Consider the following 23,861-nt stretch of genomic DNA (forward strand, 5'->3'; position numbering starts at 1 on the left):
GCCTCCAAAGAACTACAGAGACCAGAACGCACCGCGACGAGCGCTTCGTTCTATTGGCTGCTTTCCTCCCGCGGAGGGCGGGGACGGGCTCCTATTGGCCCCGCCCTGGAAACGGGCGCAGAGAAGGGGGTCCCGCGTGCGCTCCCCCCCCCCCCCCGGTCTCCATGGCGACGGCCTTCAGCACCGACGGCGAGGCCGCGCTGCGGCGGGCGCTGGGCCCGGCCCCGGCCCCGCGGGCGGACATCGACGGCTGCTACGAGACGGGCCGGGCGGCGGCCTTCGTGCGGGAGGGCGGCTTCAGGAAGGTCCGGGGGGGGTTCTGGGGGGCTGCGGGGGGCTGCAGGCCGCCCCCCGGTACCTCACGGCCCCCCCCGTCCCCTCAGGTCGCCCTGCAGTTCCCCGACGAGCTGCTGCCGGACGCGGCGGCGGTGGCGGCCCGGCTGGAGGCGGAGAGCGGGGCCGAGGTGTCCGTGCTGGGGGACACCACGTACGGCAGGTCGGTGTGGGGCTGGGGGCGGGGGGGGGGGGGTGCTGGGGGTCCTGCCCGCCTCTGCGGGGCACAACGGGGGCTGTGGGGCTGCTCCTGCCCTGCCTGGGGGGGGGGGGGGGGGGGGGGGGGATGGGGGCTTGGGACCGCAGTAGTAGCGACAGGAGGACCAGGACACACAGCCTGTGTGCCCCCCGGTAGGTGCTGGGTCCCCCACAGGCTGATAATGCTGGGTGTCCCCCCCCCAGTCTGCTAACGCTGGCTCTCCCCACAGCTGCTGCGTGGACGAAGTGGCCGCAGAGCACGTGGGCGCCGAGGCGGTGGTGCACTACGGCCCAGCCTGCCTCAGCCCCTGCAGAAAGCTCCCGGTGCTGCACGTCTTCGGGCAGCAGCCCCTGGACATCGGGCGTTGTGCTGAGGTCTTCCGGGAGCTCTATCCCGAGCAGCAGAGCCGCGTGGTGGTGCTGAGCGACGTGGTCTATGCCTACGCGATGGGTGAGCGGTAACGCTGGCAATGCTCAGGGCTCTGCAGAGCTGCTGGGGGGGAGAGCACCAGGCAGAAGGTTCCCAGGTGCCATCAGCCCCGATTTCTGCTCCGCACCCATATTTCGTTCTCCCTTCAGGTGAATTGGAGCAGCAGCTGTGCCCCGAGTACCCCAACGTCGTCTTCTCCCAGGTGGTGTGCGGGGACCCCCCTAGCCCCACGCTGCCCGGGGAGGTGCGGCAGTTCGGCCGCCAGTTCCGCGTGGAGGCAGCGGGAGGGCTGCAGGACTGGGCCATGTTCTACGTGGGAGCCGAGGGCCTGGCCCTCACCAACTTCATGCTGACCTGGAACCGCTGCCCCTTCAGCTCCTTCAACCCCGCCACCGGCCACGGCCGCCGGGAGACCCTCAACGTCAACCGGGCCCTGATGCGCCGCCTCTACCTGGTGGAGCGGGCGCGGGACGCCCGCGTGGTGGGCATCCTGGTGGGCACCCTCGGCGTGGCGGGCTACCTGGACGTGCTGCAGCACCTCCGCCGGCTCCTGCGGCGGGCCGGCAAGCGCAGCTACACGCTGGCCGTGGGGAAGCCCAACCCTGCCAAGCTGGCCAACTTCCCGGAGGTGGACATCTTCGTCCTGGTGGCCTGTGCTCAGAACTCCTTGCTGGACTCCAGCGACTTCTACCGGCCTGTGGTGACCCCCTATGAGCTGGAACTTGCCTGCAACCCAGCCCGGGAGTGGACGGGGAACTACCTGACTGACTTCCGAGACCTGCTGCCAGGTGACAGCTGAAAACCAGCTCCGAGCACCCTCCCGGGGAGCCTCACAGCCTGCCTGGAGGCTGCTGTTGCCTCTGTGCTCACCAGGGAGGAGGGGAAGACGCAAGCACTGGACTAACGTTGCTGTTTCCCATCAGGTGCCTGCGCGCATGTTGAGCTGCCCCCGGCCGTGCCTGCAGCAGAAGCTGTTCCCGACGTCTCGCTGATCACGGGGGAGATGCGTGCTGCCCGCCTCGGCGACCCCCCAGCCGCCCAGCTGCCCCCCAGCACCTCCCTGGCCTGCAGGGACCAGACTCGGGCTCTCGTGGAAATCAGCCCCGCTGGTTCGTGGTTTGGTTTCATGGCGGGACCGAGCCCTAGCGCGGGGCCGTGCCTCCTCCCGGCTCCCCGCTAACAGCTCCCCCTTTCTCTCCCCTCCCAGCCTCCTTCCTGGAGTCCCGCAGCTGGCGGGGCCTGGAGCAGCAGCTGGGGAAGACGCCCATCTCCAAGGCCGTGCAGGGCCGGCGAGGGATTGCCATTGCCTACGAGGACGAGGGCCGCGAGCAATCCTGATGTGGCAGCAGCAGCAGCAGCACCTAGCCAGGAGCAGGGGGGGTGCTGGATGTCGCCTCTCACTGGGTGTTAGACCTGTGAGGGGCTCACAAGGGTCCAGAGCAGGCTCCAGGTAGGGCACACGTTGTGTGTGCGCTTCTCAACGCCCACAGCACCCCTGGGCTGGGGAATGGGGCAGCAGCAGGGCCAGGACAAGGCCCTTACCCCAACCCTGGCCACCCAGGGCTCCCTGCAGTGCCTGGTCCCTAGGAGCTTTGGCCCTACGAGGGAAGGTCACGGCTTCATGGGAGCTGACAGAGCCAGGATTTTGGGCTTGTGTGGGTTCCTGCTGTTAACTAAAGCTCAACTGAAAACGAGTTGTGAGTGAATTGATTTGTCTTCTAGGATCAAACGTGGGCTGAAGAATACATACAGGGGGCCCTGGAGCAAAAACACAGATCACAGACACCCCAACCGTGAGTCAGTAACCCCACAGCCCTCAGCTGGGCTCTCCCCCAGGGCAAACAGGCAAAGTGCAAGCACCGCAGTGACGACAGCCACGCCGTAGAAATATCCTTAATATAATTAGGTGCAGGGCCTCCCCCCTCCCAACCACACACATACAAACGAGCAGGGGGCGAGCCCCCCCGCACAGCCAGTCCCTGCCGCGGGCGCAGGGGCAGCCTCCCCTGTGTGGGGCCGTGCTGGGGCAGGGTGGGCAGCCCGGCCGCGGGGCAGTCCGTGCCGGGGGTGTCCTGCCCTGCCCCCCCCCCCCCCCCCCGGCCGCCTCCTGCAGCCGGCACTCCCGTCCCCTGCAAGGGGGGAGCATGCTGGGGGAACAAAAGATGCTGACACCGAGATGCGGCCACCAAGTCTAGCTGAGGAGCGTCCCGAGTGGGTTAATTCTAGGTGGAGGGTTATTCTACGAGCCGTACTGCAGCAGGGCAGGGAGGATGGGGGCTTCCTGGCGGGGAAGAGCTGGTCTGGGTTAAATTGTCCGCGGTCCTGGGCGGGCGCTCAGTAGTCTGCTGTGTACTCCGTGCCATGCAGCCCTCGGCACAGCAGGGTGAACTCCTTCACCATCTCCTTCACTCGCCGCTTGTTCACACGCTCTCTGCTAACACGGAGGGAGGGACAGAGGTGAGGCAGGCAGCAGGGACGGGCTGCGATCATCCCCGGCGCTCGTGGGACACGGCCACCGCAGCGGGGAAACACACAAACCTGAGGATCTGCTGGCTGAAGGTCTCTTTCTGCTCGGGGCTGACGCGGGCTGAGGGGAAGCCGTCCTGCTGCATGGCCTCCTTGATCCAGATGCTCAGGTAGCTGAAGCAGTGCTTGTTCAAGGCAAAGAGGATTTCTGCAAAGTGATCCATGAGGCTGCGGGAGGCCTGGCCGCCAACGCCCTGCGAGGGAGCAGACAGACCCTGCTGAGCCACGCGCCGAGGTGCTGAGCTCGGCTCCGCGCCCGCTGCCTCTCGCAGCCCCGGTGTCACCCCCGCCCGCCCCCTCACGCGCGTGCCACTCACCTCCAGCACTGCCTGCAGCAGCACTTTGCCGTTCTCGTGCACCACCTGTCCCACCGGGGCGATCTCTCCGCAGCGGGGCAGCAGCTCTGTCTGCAACACAGCGGCCGGCCCGCTCAGCACCAAGGCAGGTCCCTGAGCTCCCCTGCCTGTCCCGCGGCCCCACTCCTGCCCTCCTGGCTCTCGGTGGGCTGCAGCACAGCCCCTGGGGGCCCTAGGGATGCAGCTGAGGAAGCCGTGATACTCACAAAGAAGCCACAGGATGCTTTCACCGTTGGGGCCTCAGGGAACTTGAGGGAAAGGACACCTGCAGGTGGAAATCACTGAGGTGAGCGGCCAGAACCTTCAGGCACCATCCCAAACCAGTCCCTGGCTGGTTTGCTCCCAGATCCGCAGGAGCAGCCCGGGCTCCCAGCAGAGGGCTGGGGAGCAGGTGCCTGCGTGTACAAGGCTCGTGGCCCTGCCCGTGATACTCACCACACTGAAACACCGCCTTGACGTCCAGGTTGCTGCACAGGAAGAGGTCTGGCTTCCTTTTCAGAGCCTGCAAGGCACACAGACAGGCCGAATAAACACAACCCTGCAGAGGCGGCCAGGAAGACTCCTAGGAACCCGGCGCCCCAGGCAGCCTCTGCCTGGACGCACACTTACCTGGGCACACGCACGGCAAACAGCAGATTCACACAGTACAGAAGGAAACCATCGCTTTCCCCCCCAAGAAAATGTCAACCAAATATCCAGGCCGTTCGCAACACCCGGGGAGCTCTGACCCCAAGAGCTGAGGATAGATGCCAAGGAGGCGTACGCACAAACGCTTCAGACACAGAGGACAGAGGTTTCCTGTCCCAGCAGGATGGGACAGGCAGAGGCAGCGCTCCTGGGACACTGGCAGCCATGCCGGGCCCAGCAGAGGATAGCTCTGGCTTGGTCCCCTCCTCTTGAAGATGCTGGTGTTCCTGGGGTCACGGCCACTGGTTCACGCAGTGACCCATGTTTTGGTTGCCCCCAGCCTGGACCAACAACTCACTCTGCTCTGGCTGCAAGGCAGAGGAGGCAACGAGATGCCAAAATTGCTTGGCAATTCCTGGCAGCCAGTACGAGATCAAAAAAAGCCGTGGTTTTACTCTGCCGCTCGGTGACCCCACCAGCCACTGTGGGGCTCAGGCTTTGAGGCTCCACCACCACTGGGGACACCCTGAGCCGTGGCACGATGGGACCATTGCTGTGGCTTTGTGTCCCCCCCTGTGCTGGCACAGGACAGAAACATTTCAGCCTCCACTTGCTGCTCCACGGGAGGGTTTCTGCCCTGCTACACAAGGCGGCCACGTCTGTGCCCCCCATGCCACCGTGCCCACTGCTGTGGGCTGGCACTGGGGACAGAAGCCATGCACCTTGCCCTGCTGTCACCACAGCCTGTCCCCAGAGGTCTGAGAGCAGGACACCACGGCAGGAGCCTGGCTCCTCTCCACGCTGGGCTGAGCCACGTGCTGCCCTGAGCCCGCTCCCCGGGGTGACAGCAGGGACAGTCTTCAGCCAGCAGCACTCGGGCCACCTGCCCGCAGCCACCGTCCCCGCCTGGAGCAAAACTGATTTCTCTCCCTCCCCTTCTTGTTTCCCTTCCAGGGAAAGCCCCCGGCCATCAGCCCGGTGCAGGGAACACGTGCTGGAAAGCAGAGAGCCTGGCAGGTTTCGGTGTTACCCCATCTCGTTTCTGATGCTTAGTAACACACGCTGCAAGAGGACACAGATTTGGCACTGAAGGCACTGCAACACCTGGCAGAGGTGGCACAGCCAGAGACCCGCTTCCCTGCTAGATGCAAGTGGCAGCCTTCATTGGCGAGAGCCGGGGCTGCACTATGCCCGTGTGTGTATATACAGACTGTGCTCCTTCCTCCTGACACGCTCACAGCAAGGACAGCCAGCAGATGGGCAATGGTTCGGAAACATCCGCTCCTTGCGGCTGCCACGGTCTGCTCAGCCCCATGCTGGACAAAGACGTGCAAGACACATCGTCATTTTGGCCATGGAAGACCCCCTGTTCCCCCCAGCTGCACCCTGCCAAGGGCACCTGGCCCTGGTGACACCACCCAGCCGTCGGTTCCTCTGCCCTGCAAAACCATTCAGCTGGCACAAGTCTGCCAAGACGCTCAGGTTACAAAAACCACCTACCTGCATGAAGCTTCCCGCAGCCACACCAGCCTGCGGTAGGCAGGGGCACCCGGGCTCTCCTGCAGGCCCCCTGCAGCGCCCACTTCTCGCTCGGCCAATGCTACGGGTGTGAAAGCACGCTCCGATTTTGGGAGGGCTCCTTCCGCCAATGGTGAGCAGCACGCAAGCCCAATCCAGGCACGTGCATACACACAGCTAATGTGCAGAGAAGCTTTTTACCCCCGCGAGATGGGGCCCTGGGGAGCTGCTCCGTTAGGAAGCTGCACCAGGTGGGTCCGGCTGCTTCTTCCCAGCACCAGGGAGCCCTGCTCCAGCCCTGGGGCCTCTCCTTGCCTGTCTGTCTGTCTTCCGTGTCTCCTGCCAGAGCTGCTCTGCTCCCGTGTTCTGGGATGGGGACAGGTCCTCAGTTTTCACCTGGCAGTGTCCCCCCATCCTCTGCTGCAGCAGGCACTGTGGAGGTAGGCGCTGGCTCTCCTGAGTGTTGTCCCGCAAGCTGGCACAGAAAGGGCAGGGGGCTGTCCTCCGTGGCAGCTGGGAGAGCCTCCAGGCAGGTCTTCAGGACAGGCTCTTCTGCAGCCGGCTCTTCTGAGGTCGGCAGGCACGGAGGGGACATGAGAGGCCACCAAGCCCCACTCCTCCAGCAGCCAAGGGACAGCAGGGGCGGCACAGTGGCGAGCCCCTGCCTGTGTCCGACACAGGGCTGCAGACGTGGTGGAGAGCTCGAGGGCTCTGCTGTCCCTAGGGAAGGGCTGTGCTCCCCTCCAGTGCCGGAGGGGGATAGCTCACACGGTCACCCAGCCTCGGCACCGCCAGAGGAGGTGACAACCGTGCAGTCTGACCCAGCTCAAGAACGGAGAGAGGAGGAGGACAGAGGTGGCTGTGCGTGGTCAGGCACAGAAGGTCCCACATCTTCTGCCCATCAAGGCCCACGTGCGCCATCTGCCCCTGGGGACACAGCCAGGGTGCTCTGGAGGTCCGTGCTGGTGTGGAGAAGCCCATGAGGCTGGAGCTGGAAGGCTCACTGGGGAGGCAAACTGGAAAGTGCTGGCCCCATGGCCTGGGGCATGGCCCTCAGCCAGCAGCTCCTGCTGGATGCAGAAACTGAGCCAAGAGCCAGCAAGAGACATCTTGGTTTGGAAACTGCACAAACAGAGCTCAGGCTGTGCTCTGCACTCCCCTAAATCCTAACTCAGAACAACCACGCTGCAACCAGGAGCACACCTACAAGTGGTGCCTGCTGGCCAGAGAGCAGGCAAGAGTCCCAAGCACAGGACCAGACACTCCTCACCTTGTCCAGCACCTGGCCTGGGCAGTGCCACCAGAGGCTGGGGCAGATCTAACTGCAAGAGGTGCCAGCACTGCTCAGTGCAGGCTTACAGTAGACTGATTAATTCATATTTAGCTTTGATTTGCAACAACAGCATTAAGAAAACACTTGTTTGAAGCCAGCACGGTCTTGTGATCAGCTAGCCATCATCACGAGTGGATTGAGAATTAACACGCTGGCAAAGCGATCAGCTGCACAAACTGGGCAGCCTCACAGCCAGCTGAAATCCCACGTCACACAGAGAGACAGCTCCCTGAACGCTTGTGACCGAGGGCTGACGTGCAGGCACCAGGAGGCAGGAGCAAGCAGGAGCCAGACGGGCCTGTCACCTCTCTTCACAAGGCTGGCGAGAAGGAAAGAACTGGCTGGAGCTCCAGTATCCATGTTGTAAACTCACAGGAAAAAAAAAACAAACACAGCATGATTCAAGAGCTAGGGAGGACAGACTCCAGAAAGAGCCTTATGAAAGCAGAGTGGGTTCCCCTGGAAGAGGACAGGCCATGCTGGCAAGGCTGGGCACACCTCTGCTGTCAGGTAGTGCCTGAAGTCCTAAGAGCCAGGGGGGATGCCAGGCCATTTCCTGATGAGTTTCACAGCACCCTGCAAGACAGTCAGCCCTGGGAGAGGGGCAGGCCCAGGGAGAGGAAGAAACCTCGAAACAATCCCACATGTGAGCAGAGAGGAAGGGGATGGGGCCCTTTGGGCTCCGTGGGGTTGCTGGCATGAAAATCTCAAAGAAACATGGGGTCGGGTGGCCATCAGCATGATGTTCATTATCTCCAGACATCGAGGAGGACCCCAAGCTAGAGAGTAACTCAGTACTTTCCACAGAAACAGCCAACAGCCTCCGGAGAGTCCCTCAGGGCTGCCTAGTGCCTTCCCCCTGTGGCAGGACCACCTCTACCTGCCCTGCAGGAGCAAAAGGCTGGCTGAGAATTACTTGAAGCTCTCCCAGTGACAGCACCTCCCCAGGTGACCTTGCAGTGCTTCCCCATGCTGTTAGGAACATCTCCTACTGCCTAACCTGACTCCTTTTCCATGATTTCCTCCCATTGCTGTTTGTTCCATTCCAAGTGAATAAAAATTACCTACGTCTTTGGCATTACCTTTCACACACCTCAAGACTCATTCAGCTCCTCAGGCTTTCCTCCTCCTCACGTTTACAAGGTGACGATCTTGCTGGATGCCTTTCCCTGTGCTCTCTGGTCTGTATCTACAGAAACGCCGTGCCCCAGCCCGGGCGCAGTGCTCTAGCTGAGGTCTCGCCTGTCTGCACGGCAGGGAAGGACACCTTCGTGGACCTCACGTCCCACTTACTGATCCTCAAACCACATGCGAAAACCTTGTTAGAAGGTCACAGCTTTCGCGACTGGGATCACCAAAATCCACAAACACTTTCCAGAAACCTCAGTTATTTTACACCTCTCAACAGAAAAAGTGGGGAAGAAAATGCTGTCACACGGTTTGTAAGATGGGACTGGTCTCAGCAGGATCTGGACTTCAAAGCGCAATGTATGGACACAGCCTGGGACAGGATGAGCAGCTTCCTCACCTGCTCCGTGCTGGCTCTGTCCCACAAGACCTGCACGTGGGCCGAGCAGCCGTCAGAGGGGGCTGCCCAACAGCTCAATGCTCACGACAAGCCGGACCCAGCACAGTGCCCAAAAGCAGACCCCCAGGGAGGCACCAGCAGACCGACTCTCTGCCAGCCCCCAGCCATTTACTTGCACCCAGGACATCAGGGCTTCTCCCCCGGCAGCCACGGCAGGCTGTGGAGCACGCCGGGCCGCTGTTGCTCCCGACAGCTGTATATACACACACAGCACAGCGCGGGCCCTGCCTACCCGCTGCCAGCGGTGACAGAAGTCCCTGGCCAAGCAAGCAGGACATCACGCCGCGTGGTGGCACCACGAAGAGCCCCGGCACAGAGCTGCACTGTGCATAGACACTCTGACGGCAGACCCTTGCTGTCACCCTCGTTCCAAGGGGGGACAGGCGGGCGGCTCCTCCCGACACAAGCCGCGTGCCGTCAAGCCAGTGCCACGGGAGCTGCGGCCGCCACCTCCCAGCCACCGTCCCCAAATGCTGCGGGGGCTCGGTGGCAGTGCAGCGCGGCAGGCTGGCCAGGCGGAGAGCCCGGTGGCACCCGGGGTCCTGGCACCGCCAAAAGCAGGTTGCTCGCCCCAGCAGACGAGATGGTTCAGAGCAGGTGGCCGCGCAGCCCAGCGCCAGGCTTAGGCAAGGCTGCCTGCCACCGCGGTGCCAGCCGGCCAGCTCAGCCTGTCCCGGCTCTGCAGGACCCATCGCGGGGCAGGCAGATGAGTAGGACCACGACCCCTTAATGCTCTAATTTTCTGTCACCCGAGCGTGGCTGTGGCAGCAGCCCGAAGCCCCCGGAGCTGTGCCCCCAGGCCGGGTGAGGGGGTGGCAGCTTGGGGCTGCCCTGGGGATGGTGCGAACCCAGAACTAAAGGAGAATGTTTTGTTTTCAACTTCCACGGAAACAGATGGAGAAACTCGATATTCAACTAAAAGGAAAAAAACGTTGTCAACAGAAAGCTAAAAATAGGTTTAAATTGAATTAAAAAGAGAAAGAGAGAGAACAGAAAGTGAATGAATAAGAAACTAAAACACACCTGTGCCAGGAGTTGCATAAATGAATCAACAATATCAGGATGATCCCTGGGCCCTAAAATATAATAAAGATGTAACTTAAGAGAAAAATCATACAAACAGCAACTCAACATCATATAGTTATGTGATACAGAAAGAATTTACAAGTGAAAACAGGAGTGTAAGGGAGGAGGGGTGTGTGGGGAAGGGGATGGGCAACATGAGCAGCTTGAAGCAAGTTAAAGAAACAAAACATACAAAAAATCATGAAACTTGGAGAACCCAAGAACAGAAAGAAACTGCAAAGGAAAGGGTCTGAAGCCCCAGGGTCTCCAGCTAGCGCCTGGGTGCTGCAGAGCCAAGGAGGAGATCTTCGTGTCCTTGGGGAGGGAGAGGAGGAGGAGCAGGGGCTAGCTGGGCACCATCTCCACAAGGAGAATTAGAGCTTTTGCATTGTGGGGACTGAGCGGGTGTCTTCAGAGCACCGTTTGGTCCTGGAAGATAACTGCAAGTGAACGACAACACCTCAGCAAACGCTCGACAGGCCCAGCCGGGCTCAGGCGTGCACATGCTCGTCACCAGCATCAGCTGCTCGGGAGCCCCTGGCACAGTCGCCCTCCCGCCCCGCTCCCAGATGCTCCCCGAGTCCCTGAGTCCAGCACCCCCCAAAGAGACCAGCCGGTGCCCAGAGGTGTCCGTGCCAGCACCACTCACCCTACCTTGCCATCTGAATCCCTGCACGGACACATCTTGGCCCCCGCAGGGTCGCACGTCCCCCCCCTCTCCTGCTGCCCGGAGAGGACCCCGGGGTGGGAGCGCAGCCCTGGGCACGCAGCGAGCTGGGCGGCCGCTTGCTGGAGCGAGGTTTGCCTCCGAGCGCTGGCACGCGGGGGCTCTGTCCCCTGCTGCCCTCCCCTCCCTCTCCTCGTGCCGACGTGCCTGCCTGGCCCTGAGCAGGAGGACCTGAGTGCACGCACATCCACGCGCCACTGGCGGAAGCGGGGACCTGACCTCAGGGTGAGCCCGGCTCGCTCGTCACCGACCCAAGTGACACCGGAGCACGGCAGGACGTGCTCGGACCGTGGTGTCCCGAGGAAGCACGGGCTCCCCGCATCCCCCACCTCTCTAGCTCTGAGCCTCGGGCTGGGGAAGGCATCACATTACCCTCTGATAATGTGAGAAGCTCACGTAAGAACTGGGCTGTTGAAGGACCTGGGCCAGCAGCTCCAAGGGGCGCTTGTCCCTGTCATGGGGCAAGTCACCACGAGGCTGAAGGGAGCTGTGGTGTGCAGGGGCCTGTCCTAACCCCACCTGCCTTTTGTAGCGAGGAGGTAATGCAGGCAGCAAGCCAAACACGGGGCCCTGCCCTAAGCGAGGATGCTAGACACAGCAGGGACTGAGGAGGTGCTTTGACAGATGTTCACACACGTCTCCCTGCTTGTGCAAGGGCTTGGCTCCCAGCCACCACAAATGCCGCTGGTCTGCACACAACCCCCCAGGATCTCCTGGTGAATATGCAGCCAAGTAGGCCTGGGGCTCCTGCTCTAGCCTGGCATGAGGCGCCCAGCCCTGACACGGGACCGGGGCTGCCACCTGAGCTCCGAGCCCTGCGCTGGGGTTCCCTGCTTCTGCTGTCCCGCAGGGAAGGTACCCACCGTCCAGGGGTTGGGATGAATCCGAGACACAGAGATGGCCCCATTAGCTTAGCTAGGAGTGAAAACAGCCATTCCTGGAAAGACGCCTCCAGACTCCATGCATGCAACAGCCTGACAACAGCCCCAGCGCGACGAGGAGCTCATCGCACGTACCTTGCTGGAAGAGGGTCAGCGTGACGGAGGTAACGAGCAAGAAGAGGGCCTTGATGGGAGGGAAGTGGGCAGGCTCATGAGCAAAGATGTGAACCAGCTGCAAGAGACAACGGAGAAGGACTGAAGCTGTCCTGCACCCTCCCAGCCTCCCCAGGAGCGGCAGCCCCAGCTGTGCCCACGCGGGCCCCTACCTGCCGCGTCAGGTCGATGGCAGAGGCCTGGGGGATGGTGCTGTACATCTGCCCCAGCATCTCGCACAGCTGGGGCACCATGGGGGCGAAGTCATCCAGGAGGGTCTTCACCGACTTCTCAAAGATGGCACAGACAGACTGCGGGGGGGAGAGAGACAACGTGGGCGGTGGTGGTGGGAGACCTCTGCAGCACAGGATCGTGGGAGGGTTGGGATTGGAAGGGACCTCTGGAGGTCGTCTGGCCCAATGCCCCTGATCAGGCAGGGACACCTAAAGCAGATTGCTGGGATGCTTCACTGCTCTTCCCAGACACCAGGAAATGGCCTTCCCCTGTGGCAGGGAGGCTCCCTGAGTGCCAGGGAGGAGTTGCTGGTGGGAGGCTGCACCCAGGCTTTGCTGGACTGAGTGAACTGGAGAAATGCCACGAGAGGTGACACAGGTGTAGGTCAGAGCAGAGCTCTCCCCTCAGGGGACACAAGCATTTGGTAGCCCCAGCTCTCATCTCCCTGCTGATGGCACGGCTCCTGTAACGAAAGGAGCAGAACTGACTGGGGCAAAAGATGGACAAGAATGGCCAGGCACTGCTGCTGGTACAGCAGTGCTGGGCTGGGCAACCCAGAAAGAAACCCCTGTTACAAGGGGATGCAACTGCCTACAACAGGCTGGCAGCATCACCCAGCATCCATCCGTTGCTGTCCCCTGTGCAGGCCAGCAAGGACAGAGACAAAGCAGCAGGCAGTAACACAAGGATCCTGGTTACCTCCACCACCTGGGCATCATTCAGCCACTTGCTGAGGACCTTCTGTATGAGCTGGAAGACTTGCTGCAGAACAACTACCACCTGCGAGGAATGAGAAGGATGAAGAGAGTTGGCCCCAAAGCACTGGGGACAGGAGGTTTGGTGCCAAGCATGGCCTGGATTCAACCCTTAAAGGCACCCCTGCGTTGTCCCCTCCCTGGAGCTGGGGGGCTTTCTTCTGTGCTGAAGCAGCCTGGCACAGCTTGTGGCTGGCAGGTAGTACCTGGACTGTCCTCCAGACGGCCACGAGGGATCCTGAGACCAACCTCTGCCCACTGAGGAGAGGTTGGAAGAGTTGAAGGAGCTGCTTTAGCCAGAGTGCACCAACTGCCACCTTCATGGCGCACACTGCATTCTCCACTCACTCCCCTTACAGTCTCTCCTTGCACCAGCCATGTGTAATGGGGTGCTTGGCTAGGCTTGTGGCCAACAGCATCGAGCTACTACTGTACTCACTGGGTTGGGTCCTTGCTGCACTGGCAGCTTCTTGACTTCAGTGCTTTCGTGGTCGTCATCGTGGTGGCTGATGTCTAGGGTGGTGAACAGGTTGGAGAGCAGCCCCAGGATGTGGATGATGGCCAGCTTATTGGAGGGGTTAGGCTGCCAGGGAAAAATAAAGGTAGAGCGTGACCGAGATTGCGCTGCTCAGTCCTGGTGAGGCCTCTGGGATCCGGAGGAGCTGGGACTGGAGAGGTAAAATGCCAGAGAGGGGTTCCTCACACTGTGCCCTAGTCTTCCCTCTCTACCTCTTGGCTGAGCCACGAGGCCTTCCACCCACCCTTACTGGTAGAGGAATCCTGGAGGATGCACGAGAGCACCATGGCTTGCTCCAACCAAGAGCAAACTGAGACAGCTCCCACCAGGGCGGCATGTGGAACATCACATGAGGGAGGATGACACACGACCAAAGCGTGGGTTCTACCCTGGGGTAGCAGATGCTGATCCAGACAACACACAGCTCGCAAGAGCCAAGGAGCTCCGGTCTCAATGACGAGTAGCTGCAAAGGGCAAAAAGCCTACAACCCAGCTGGTTGGCGGGTCTGTGCTCATCACTGCTCTGCCTGCCGTGCGGTGAGGGGAAAGACAACTCATGTTCAGGAGAGCTGCTTCAACACCCCACCCCGGGGACACGGCCGACAGGAGAAGCCCCTCCGGAGGCAGGCAGCAGCACGAAGGCACTCACCGTTTCATCAGCCAGCTTTTCCAGCTGCTGGATGTAGGGGGTGATGAGGGAGTGCAGGTTCTTCAGGATCTCCTCCACTTGCAGCGCGGACAGCAGGAAGCCGAGAGCCTGCATCAGCCACATGCACTGGCTTGTCTGGGTCGGAGAGAAAACACAAGCAGGCGGGTCACTGCCAGGCACGGGCACTGCCCAGAGGTGTCCCTGCCAGCACCACCCACCCTGCCTTGGCACTTGGCTCTTTGCACAGAGCTGTCCCAGCCTCCGTGGAGTCAAGCATCCCACCCTCCTGTTCACAGGGGCAGCTTGGGCTCTGACCCCATGCTTTCTCTTTCCTCCTTTTCCTCCCCAAAATGTGCCTGCAGCTGCGCTGAGGTGTCCCCGCATCCTTGCTGGGAACTGCTGGAGTTATATCTCCCCGGGAGCTTCCCCCTCTTTGAGGAAATACCCCCCAGAACAACCCCTGCCGCAGCGGGAGCCCTAGGATTAGCCACGCAGAGGGTGGCAGATGACAGGTATTCCTGGCCATGCCAAGCTGGCTGCAGTGCTGAGCTCTCCTCCAGGACAGCCTAACCCATAGCGGGAGCCCTCACGTGCTCACGGTGAGCACAACTAAGGGGCATGAGGGCGAGCAGAACAGCCAGAGGTGTGAGCAAGCGCCTCTTACCTTGTGAATCTGCTTCATCAACACCTCCTACAAAACAGAAAGGGAAAGAGAAAGAAGAGAGTGAGTGCTGCAGAAAGCCTCCTCGCTTCCACGGGGGCAGGACTGAAGCAGGAAGTCAAGACAAGCAAAGACAAATTGAGTTTTCCCTAGGGAAAGGATGGATGCCCAAGTGCAACCTCAGTAAGGCCCTGATGGGAAGGCCAAGGTGCCACTGCCTGCCATTTCTGCACGTACAAGAGGACACTGGGTTGTTACTGCCCTACGAACAGGACAGGCAACAACTCCCCCAGAGCAAGCAAGATGCCCTGAGCTGCTGCTTCACATCCTCTGCACACCCCAGCCTTGCTCATCCGCTCCCAGCTCTCACCTGCGACACAGCCACGATGTTGGCGGCATAGGGCGGCAGGTCGTACTTGCACTCCCGGCAGATCTTCTTCAGGGTGGAGACGCTGGAGATGGAGAGCTCAGGGTTGCCCAAGGCCTGCAGCACCAGCGGCAGCACGTTGTTAATCATGACGGGGTGGTCGGCCAGCCACTCGGAGAGGGCTCCTGCGCACACAGACAGGGTCAGACCACACCACGACAGCCAGACCCTCGGTCCCTACGCCCTGGGCTGCTCAGTTTTGCTTCCCACTGTTATTATCCATCATCCCCAAGAAGGATGGCTCTGTGGCCAAGAAGAGCCTGGGCTAACTCAGAAGCAGGCAGCAGCAGAAGGATGATGGCAGGCAGAGGAGAGCCCACAGCAAGTGGCTCGAAGCCCAGAGGGCAGCTCTGGGTGGGCACAGGGGAGGCAGGGAGCTGTGCACAGTGACTGAGATGGGTCTCCCACCCCAGCCTGCACGCGAGCAAGGGCCTCACCGATCGTGAACATGACCGTGTCAGCCAGCTGCACGTTGCTGATGCTGATCCGGGGGATGAGGCCAATCAGCCCTGGCACCACATCGGAGTAATTCACATCAATGGTCTCGGCAATGGACTGGAACCCGTACAGTAAGGCCTCCGTGTGCTGCGGGCAAGGGAGAGGGACAGTCAGAGCCACGTGCCTGCTGCCATCCCCAGCCCCTGCCCCAACAATCACTCAGACCCAGCAGCAGAGATCGTGGATGCTGAGAGAGGGGAGACAGCTGCACAGTCACAGTCCCCAGGCACAGCAGGCTCCAGGGGGCAGGATATGTTCACCCCAGATGTCCCCAAGGGAAATAACAAGGCAGCATTTTAGTGACCAGAGTCTGAGAGCAATGGCTGCTCAGTGGGGATGCTGAGATGAGCTGATAGATGCCAACTAGCTGCAGGACAGAGAACCCTGTGCTTCCCCTGCACTCATGCTGCTCCAGGCTCTGCATCGCCCCGCTGCTCTGCCTGCAGCGCTCTGGAGGTGCTGGCAGCAAACCTGGGTCCCCCAAGCCAGCCTCGCAGAGCTTCTCCCCCAGAGACAGCCAAGGGCACTCAGCGTCTGGCAGAGCAGCAGGGTGGCGATACAGAAAGGACAGGGAAGGCCTCCAGCATTTGTGCTGTGCCACAGCAGCACAGCGCCGGGACAAGACAGAACAGCAAAGGACCAAGGTCAAACCCTAGCTGGACTCCGGTCAGTGCTAAGGACAGGGAGGTGGGAGAAAAGTTATTCCAACAGATCTCTGAGAGCCCACATGTCAAGGTAATCACGCTCTTTGCATCCATCACACCCCTTTGCTCTCAACGTCCCATGGCAAGAACAGCCCCCTCTGATGCTCCCCAATGAGGCTGACACCCAGGTCCCGTTGCTCACCTGCCACGTGGACGGCTGCTCTGTGTTGGTCAGGAGACGTCCCAGTTTGTCATAGAGGCTGCTCAGGAGCTCAGCACCCAGCATCTCGTACACGTACATCAGCGTGTCAGAGATGTCCACCCTGCAGAGACACAGGAGGGTCTCCAAATGCTGCCCCATCCCCTGCAGAGCACCGCACAGACGTGCTGCTTCCCCTCCTGCTCCCTGGCAGGGTGACAACCACACCGCCACAACCCGGTCCCAGTGTCCAAGCACCAGCTTGTCTCCAAACCACCACCACAGCCAGAACAGCTCTTGGCAGGAGGAATCTCCTCTGTGTCCTTCCTTGGGTCTCCCCCCAGCTCTGAGAGGCAGGATGCTGCCAGCATCCTCTCCTGCCCACCAAACAGGTCCCATCTGCACCCAAAGCCACGTCTGTGCCTTGCTCCTGCTACCCAGGCAAAGAAGGGCCTCGGCTGCAGCCGCACCTGTATATCCGAAACTGCTCCTTCTCATCCGAAGACCAGAAGCCGTACTCCTCGTCGGAGGGGAACTGGGCTTTGTGCAGCAGCACGTCCACCAGCTGGAAGTAGACGGGCCTGTAGACCTGCTGGTACACCGCCTGCTTGTCCGGCTCAAAGGAGAGGATGTCATCCTGGTGGCAGGAGGGGGAGAAGTCAGGAGCGGCAGGGAAAGAAGACGGAGCTGGTGTGCATGCTGGATGGGGCCGAGGTGCATCCTGCAGGGCTGGCCCAGTGCGGAGATGCCTTTCCAGCTCCCATAGGGTCTGCCCGATGCCCAGCCCTTCTGCAGGTGCGAGGTGTGGAGAGGACAGCATGGTCTGGGGTCTAAAAGCACGCAGGGCTCCAAGCCCACGCAATGGGCAGCAGCCCACAGCCTCCAGCTCCCGCCTTCCCCTGAGGGACCGCAATCGCGAGCCCCGTGTCAGGGCCTGGCCCGTGGTCAGACACAGCGTATGTTCCTCTGTGCACAGCAAGGAGCTAAACTGTTGGGTTTGCTGGTGGGAAAAAAATCAGCCTGACATTTTAATTACGTTAACGAGGCACTTCAAGCTGGCTCAGACTTTCAAGAGATACTGGGGGTGGGAAAATTGAGCCCCTGGGCCAGTATTTTTGAGCTTCCTCCTGCTCCAACCTGCAGGTTCATGTGAGACCCACTGGGCTGCTGCGACACCCAGCGTGGCCATATTGTCTCATTTTGCCCAGAAACTGAATGCTGCCACAAGCCGCTCCTCAAAAAGGGGTAAGTTAAGCCAAAAGCTTGCCCCCCACCCAGTGCTATCACGGTCTCAGGCCCTGCCGTGAGCACAGGAGCCCCGGGCTGGCTGCCCCACGACAGCCACTGACCTGCAGCGTGTACCAGAAGGTGAGCGTCAAGGAACTGGTGGTTTCGTTGACAGGATAGTGCCCAGGGATGCCCGTGCAGAACATGATCATGTTGACCAGGGCCAGGAAGCTCTGCCAGTGCTCCACCTGGTCCAGCAGGGCCCTGGGGAGCAGAGCACGCCACGGTCAGGCTCGCACCAGCGCCGCGGGTCTGGCTCCTCTGAGGTGAGGCCCCCAGCGAGGTGACAGCACTCACCGGGAGTGGTTCTCCCCCAGGGCCACGGCGATGCGGCAGATCCCATGCGACGTCTCCATGTCCCCGCTCTGGACCGCCTGGCGCAGCTGCTCCTGCAGCCCCAGCACCGGGGGGATGAGCTTCAGGAGGGTGTTCACATACCTGCAGGCACAGCCTGGATCAGCACCGGGCATTGTCTGCACCAGCACAGGCTTCCAGCAGCGTCCTACCACTTCCCAGGCCTCCCACCCAGCTTTCCCTGCCAAAAAGCAGCATTGTGGAGCAGGATGCCTCCATGAGCCTTTATTGCTACAGGGCCTCTCCTTCCAGCCAGCGGCAAGGCTGGAAGAAGGCTAAATGGAAGGTGGGCTGAAGCTCCTGCAGTGGAGCCTCTGCAAGCAAAGAGAGGGGCTGGACCAGCTCTTGTCACTGTGCTAGCCCCGCGCACGCCCTCCATCACACCAGAGAGGAAGACCGCTGCCTGCGACCACCCCAACCTGCCCGGCACCGGCACCAGTTCGTCACTCCCACAGCCAGCAAACCTGAGGGCAGCCCTTTGGGTTTGTCCTCCCCGTGCTTACAGCCAGCGCTGTCAGTGGGAACCTGCCCCACGCCGGCACGGGCCCCTCCTGTTGCACAGCCGCGAGGACGCCGGCCCCGTTTCACGTCCCCCAGCCTCCAGGGCTGGCTGCAGCCCCGCGGGGCTCCCCTGCGCTCCCTCCTCCCCATCAGCCTCGCACACACAGGCGTCAGCCTCCCCTCGCCGGTAAGTGATTGTAACCAAGGCAACGAGCAAGGAGGCAGGGAAGGTGAAACGCAGCCCTGGGCCCCTGGAGAGCGGCTGTGCTGGAGGCTCAGCAGCCGCCTGTCACTTACCTGCCCAGCCAGGCGTGTTATCGGCAGCCGCAGCTCTTCCGCAGCCTCCCCGCCTGCCCTGCCGCGCAGGGGCCGGGGCCGCGGGGAGCAGGAGGCGCTCGCCGTGCCGGCTCTCCCCTGGGGAACGGGCAGATGCTGGCGCTGAGAGAGCCACACGTCCCCCGGCCGCAGCACGCTGCCCTGCTGGCCCTGCTCTGGCCGCTCGCTAGCGGCGAACGGAGCCGCCGGCCGCCGGCACGGGGAGAAAGGCACGCTGGTGGCAGCCCCTCCGAGGTGCGGGCCAGAAGATGCAGATGGTGGCATCTCCTCGGGTATTTCCCTCCAGCCACTTGCGGTAGCTTTCCTGAGCGAGATTTGCTGCCTTTATATTCAGCAGCTGAACACGTTTTCCCTCCAAAAGGCCAGTTGTTTCTCAAACCCCAGCACCCACAGGTCCCCCCGCAGCACCAGCACCTCCTCCTGCTCTTCCCACAACCCTCCCTACGCTCTCAGCAAAGAGAGGCCACAGCACGGCGTGGAGGACAACCCCTGAGACCAGACACGGGCAGCTCACGTCGACAAGCTGATCCTTCCTGATCCAAAACCTGCGCCACGTCCTGACAAAAACAACAAAAGCCAACAACAAACCCCAGCCTATTAAAAATCTGCTTCTAATGACACTCCTAGAAAACTCTTCTAGTGGAATTCCTCTTCAGAGGTTCAGCACCAGGTGCCAAGCAGCACCCTGCTTCTTTCAGAGGCCCCTCAGTGCCTGGTGCCCACCATAACCCCCCCCACCGGAGCCCCCTCCCTGCTCTCCAACACCGCTGCTGCAGGAGTGCAGCCCAACGCAGGAGCACGCAGCTCCGCTCCGGCACATGCAGCCCGGCTCTTTGACCTGCTTAGCCAGGGGATAATCTTCAAACGAGACAGAAAATCCAGCCCAAGCCTCCTCTGCCCAAGAGATGCAACAAAATCTTGGTGCCTGCCCTTCTGTGACTCAGGCGCTCCACTGCTCCCGACGGCGAGTCTGTGGTGAGGCGCTGCAGCTGCCAGCTCCTGGTGCAGCCCCAAAAAGAGCAGCATCCAGTCTTGGAACAGCACCCCAGAAGCAGGAAAGCAAAACATATCCTTCTCTTGCAGGGGAAAACGGGCACACAAGCCACCAACACAAGGGACTGACTTACCCACGGGTACGGCAGCCAGGGGTCATGGCCACCGTAGCACGGGTAGGCACCGCACCTGCAGGAGCATCCCTCCTGCCCTGATCCCACCAGGCAATAGGAAGGGAGAGTCCTCTCACGGAGTATTTTTATGCAGCTCGCCACCGAGCCTTTCGCTGAAATTAAAAATACCCCTGCAGGATTCCCTCTGCAGGAATTTCAACGAGGCCAGCTGGGAGGGGGCGAGGAGGAAACAGCCATGGGAACCGGAGCACATCGGGGGGAGCCCAGGGCCAAACCCCATCACAGAGCGATGCTCCGCACAGCTCGGGCTGCTCTGCAGAGGACCAGGCCAGCAGGGCAGCACCGAGGATGCCCTGGGCAGCAGGGAGCACGCAGGCAGGCCCTGGTGAAGACTGGGGAGGGAGAGAGCAGCTGAAAAGCAGCAGGAACCTCCGAGACCGGCAAGAAAAGAGAAAGAAAGGTCAGGAGCCTCCCCGGGGGCTTCGGGAGGAGCTGGATCTGCTGTGGCTGAGCAACAAAGGCGGAGGGCGGGACTGCTGGCACCGGGAAGGCTGGTGGGGACACGGCTAGGAGAAACTGAGGGTCCCTGCCCCTTTGTGGAGTGTCACCGCAGCAGTGGCTCCCGCTCGAGAAGACTTCCAGGACCTCAGCATGGAGCAAAACCCTGCTCCAGCCGGCCCCCGCCAGCAGCTGGTGCCCCCGCCGACGCGGCCGGCCGCGACACACACCGCCTGGCAGGGCAGCTCGGTGACAATGGCCCTGCTGTCCCCATGCTCCAGGAGGCGTACAGAGAGGGGGGAGCTCTGCCACGGGTGACAGAGCCGGGAGGAGGATGGCGAGAGGCTGCGAGGAAGTGTCCAGAGCAGTGGGACCCAGTGATGCGGGAGCTGCAGTGTGGTCCTTGCACAGGAGCAGAGAGCAACCCCCTGTGGTCCTCTTGCTCTTCTCACCATAACTTGCTTTGCAAGCCCCCCAGAAAGCTCAAACAACTGGGGAAGAGTGCTGCAGGGCCAGGCTCCTGCACACAGACGGGGAATCACATCTGAAGGACTTGTGAGTGTCGAGGGAAACAGAAGGGAGGAAGGCAAAATGTCAGGCATTCAAGACCTGCAAGTCACTTTCTCCCACACCTCATTTCCTGCACTAATCCTGCTACAAGGTGGCTGCGCTGGCCCAAGAACTCCTGGTCTGCAGCCACAGCACCTCTGCCATTGCAGAGGGCAGCCCCAGGGCTGTCGGCAGCTGAGGCAGGGACCGGTGCTGACAGCACAGCAGCAGCACCGCCGCAGAGGGTCGGAGCCTGCGTGCTGCACGGCTCAGCCCAGCTTCAGCTAAACCCTCCTCCTGGCGGGGATGCGGGAGGTTGCTAAGCAGCCAGGAGGAGATGTGGCCCAGGGATCCGGAGGAGATGCACTTTCCCTTCTGCAGGCATCGGTCCCAGGAGCTGACAGCAGCTCAGACAACGCTGCCAAGACGAGGAGCTCGGAGCCCCGCGGCGCGGCCCTGCGGGACCTTCCCCAGCCTTGGCTCTTGGCTCCGGGCAGCCACAGCCACAAACAAAGGACGAGTCCTCAGCTGGGCCACGCTGCTGGAGTCAGGAGGAGGGAGAAGGCAGCCAGGTCTGGGTTTATTATCTCTGTATCAGATACACTCCTTGGCTGGACCTGAGGCATAAGGCAGAGGAACACCTCTGGCCAGATCCTGGGCAGCTGCTCCCCGGTCAGACTGTAGGGTCTGGCACAAGGAGCCAGGGGGAAAAGCTGCTGGAGAGGAGGAGGATGGAGAGGGGCTGTGGCTGCGTCCTCGCTGCCGCGAGGGCAGCTGGCTGTCCTGAGTGCTGCTGCTCAAACGTGACACCCAGCACGAGGAGTGGGCCAAACGGCAGGGAACAGAAGCAGGGGCCAGCACAGTGCAGGAGCACCAACAGCAGAGCTCAATTTACACGTCCTGGTCCCCGGGGTGTACCAGGCAGACAGCGAACAGCACGTCCCCGCCAGCCCACCCCACACCCCGGGAAAGCCCTCCAGCAGGGTGTGTAGCAGTGGTAACGTACACAACACAAAGCTGCCCACCAGACAACTGCGGTGCAAAGCCTTCCAGCACCAACCAGGTGAGACCAGGAGAACCCAGCTGCTCGCATCTTCTCTCCCACTTACAAACCCTGCCACCGCCATCTCCAGGCCCAACAGTAGCTAGAAAAAAGCCCGAGGTTTCTCCTGCCCACCCCGTTCCCCTAAAGATGCCTGGGAGCAGCAGCCTGGAGGGCACAGGAGAGGCTGCCCTTACCTCTGGGCATCTGGCTGGGAAATGGCGTTGACAACCGCCTCCACCGCCGTGTCGAAGAGCTCCGGGTCCTGCAGGGAGGTGAACGCTGCTTGGATCAGGTTCTCGCAGTCCATCAGGGGGATCTCCAGCTGGACCCAGCTGGAGAAACACTTCAACACCTTCTGCTTGATGAAGCCCGGGGAGTCCTGCTGCTGCAGCAGCTGCTCCAACAAGGGGAAGACGGAGCCGCACTCCTGCGCCAGGACGCTGCGCACCTGGCCCTTGCGGTACTGGGGCAGGCGGCTGGTCTGGAACTCCTCGGGCAGCACCGTCAGCAGCTCCAGCAGCGCCAGGCACCGCGCCCGCCCGTCCACGTTGGAGTCCTCCGCCTGGAACATGCGCACCATGTCCGCCACGGCGCAGGGCCAGGCCTCCGGCATCATGCTGAGCGCCAGCGAGGCCAGCGCCACGCACAGCCTGGTGAGCACGATCTTGGAGCCGCCGGCGAAGCGGGTGATCTGGGTGAAGAGCTGAGACTTGAGGCTCTCGTACTGGTCGGCCGGGATGTCGTTCCAGTAGCGGGAGATTTTGATGTGGAGGGCGCTGGCGCCGAAGTACTGGATCTCGGGCACCTTGTCCATGTTGAGAAGCAGCCAGCTGAAGTGCCACGCCTGCGGGGACACCTGAGCCTGCATCAGCCATTTCTGAGCCAAGTTCTTGTTCTCGATGTTGGGGTCGTAGTACAGCTGGTGGAGAGCCTGGAAGAGACAGGGGAATGCCTCAGGACAGCTGAACGTGGCCCTGTCCTGTCCCTGGGCGCAGACCCAGCCATCATCACAAGGCCGGGTGCTGCCACCCTCCCTCACCAGGCTCCCGGTGAGGTGAGAGATCCAGCAACAGCATCGGGGACCCACAAACCTGTCCTCCCCTCCTTCCCACTCTGGAAATTTCTCTTCCTGAGTCACCTCCTGCCCTCTCCTTCGCCCGGACCAGACCTGCCGGCGGCTGCCACAAGGGCGCCTGCGCCAGGCCCGGTGGCACGGCCTCACCTGCAGCGAGGCGGGTCCTCCCTGCCTCCGCCAGCACGTTAGTGCCACTGCAGATGTTTCCGCCTGTCAGGTTTTAGGCAGCTCTGGAAAACCACAGTCGCTAAGCTCTTAATCTCTGCACCGAGTCCCTTTGAAGTGCTCCCAAGCCCGCCCAGCCACAGCTGAGCCGTGGAGCTGGCCTCGAACTCTGCCCCCACCGCTGCCTCCCGGGACAGTCGGGCTGCTCGCTCAGTTTCCCCTTACAGAAGAGGAGAACATCACTTACCTGCTCCCGCAGGCTGCGAGAGATCTAGTTACTGCTTTGCAGAGCTCACGGATCAGCATGCAAGGCCCTACACCGTCTGCAGGGCTTTATTTGCAGAGGAACATCCTACAGGGCTTAAGCTTAACGTTAACAGAGTGGGCAAGGTGGGCACAAAGGGACAAAGGAGCAGCGCGTGGCTTGTGGCAGAAGTGCATTCCTCTACACAGGCCTGCAAAACCCAGGAAGAAAAGTCTCTGCCTGCCAGCGCCAGCACAGCACAGCCCCTGGGACCGAAGGGACAAGCCTACTGCAGGTCGGGCAGAGCCACCACAGGGACATGGCTGGTGATGCCCCCAGCATATGAGGTGGGAAGAAACCA

General features: G+C 61.6%; 2 protein-coding genes across 3 annotated transcripts in view; one reads left to right on the plus strand and one right to left on the minus strand.

Annotated features, from left to right (window-relative positions):
- Window positions 1-91: 91 nt before the first annotated feature.
- Window positions 92-2,655, plus strand: DPH2 (diphthamide biosynthesis 2). Its single transcript, XM_080603426.1, has 6 exons — window positions 92-305; window positions 384-496; window positions 762-982; window positions 1,111-1,749; window positions 1,885-2,070; window positions 2,169-2,655. Exons 1-6 carry the CDS (start codon window positions 165-167, stop codon window positions 2,297-2,299), a joined length of 1,431 nt encoding a protein of 476 aa, XP_080459552.1. The 5' UTR covers window positions 92-164; the 3' UTR covers window positions 2,300-2,655.
- The window catches only part of IPO13 (importin 13), a 28,031-nt gene continuing 6,823 nt past the window's right edge, over window positions 2,654-23,861 (minus strand). Inside the window, exons 2-20 of one of the 2 annotated variants that reach the window (XM_080603419.1) lie at window positions 22,211-22,947; window positions 17,904-18,044; window positions 17,669-17,810; window positions 16,790-16,956; window positions 16,323-16,443; window positions 15,416-15,563; window positions 14,922-15,103; window positions 14,555-14,581; window positions 13,891-14,025; window positions 13,164-13,307; window positions 12,669-12,749; window positions 11,909-12,046; window positions 11,718-11,814; window positions 9,933-9,985; window positions 4,279-4,345; window positions 4,050-4,108; window positions 3,805-3,894; window positions 3,500-3,681; window positions 2,654-3,392 (exon numbers count right to left, since the gene is read on the minus strand). In XM_080603419.1, coding sequence (XP_080459545.1) covers window positions 3,296-3,392; window positions 3,500-3,681; window positions 3,805-3,894; window positions 4,050-4,108; window positions 4,279-4,345; window positions 9,933-9,985; window positions 11,718-11,814; window positions 11,909-12,046; window positions 12,669-12,749; window positions 13,164-13,307; window positions 13,891-14,025; window positions 14,555-14,581; window positions 14,922-15,103; window positions 15,416-15,563; window positions 16,323-16,443; window positions 16,790-16,956; window positions 17,669-17,810; window positions 17,904-18,044; window positions 22,211-22,947 — 2,808 coding nt within the window. In that variant the 3' untranslated portion in view covers window positions 2,654-3,295. Of the gene's footprint in view, window positions 3,396-3,499; window positions 3,682-3,804; window positions 3,895-4,049; window positions 4,109-4,278; window positions 4,346-9,932; window positions 9,986-11,717; window positions 11,815-11,908; window positions 12,047-12,668; window positions 12,750-13,163; window positions 13,308-13,890; window positions 14,026-14,554; window positions 14,582-14,921; window positions 15,104-15,415; window positions 15,564-16,322; window positions 16,444-16,789; window positions 16,957-17,668; window positions 17,811-17,903; window positions 18,045-22,210; window positions 22,948-23,861 lie in introns of both variants that reach the window. The other variant, XM_080603418.1, reaches the window with a different exon arrangement.

The sequence above is a fragment of the Anser brachyrhynchus genome (assembly GCF_964034855.1).
Source record: "Anser brachyrhynchus genome assembly, chromosome: 8".
Lineage (NCBI taxonomy): Eukaryota > Metazoa > Chordata > Aves > Anseriformes > Anatidae > Anser > Anser brachyrhynchus.

Bases quoted from the DNA above. Each gene is read 5' to 3' on its own strand.
- DPH2 (XM_080603426.1), top strand. From the start codon at position 165: ATGGCGACGGCCTTCAGCACCGACGGCGAGGCCGCGCTGCGGCGGGCG. The intron at 1,750-1,884 runs GTGACAGCTGAA...GTTTCCCATCAG, and splicing joins CTTCCGAGACCTGCTGCCAG to GTGCCTGCGCGCATGTTGAG. The intron at 2,071-2,168 runs GTTCGTGGTTTG...CTCCCCTCCCAG, and splicing joins CGTGGAAATCAGCCCCGCTG to CCTCCTTCCTGGAGTCCCGC.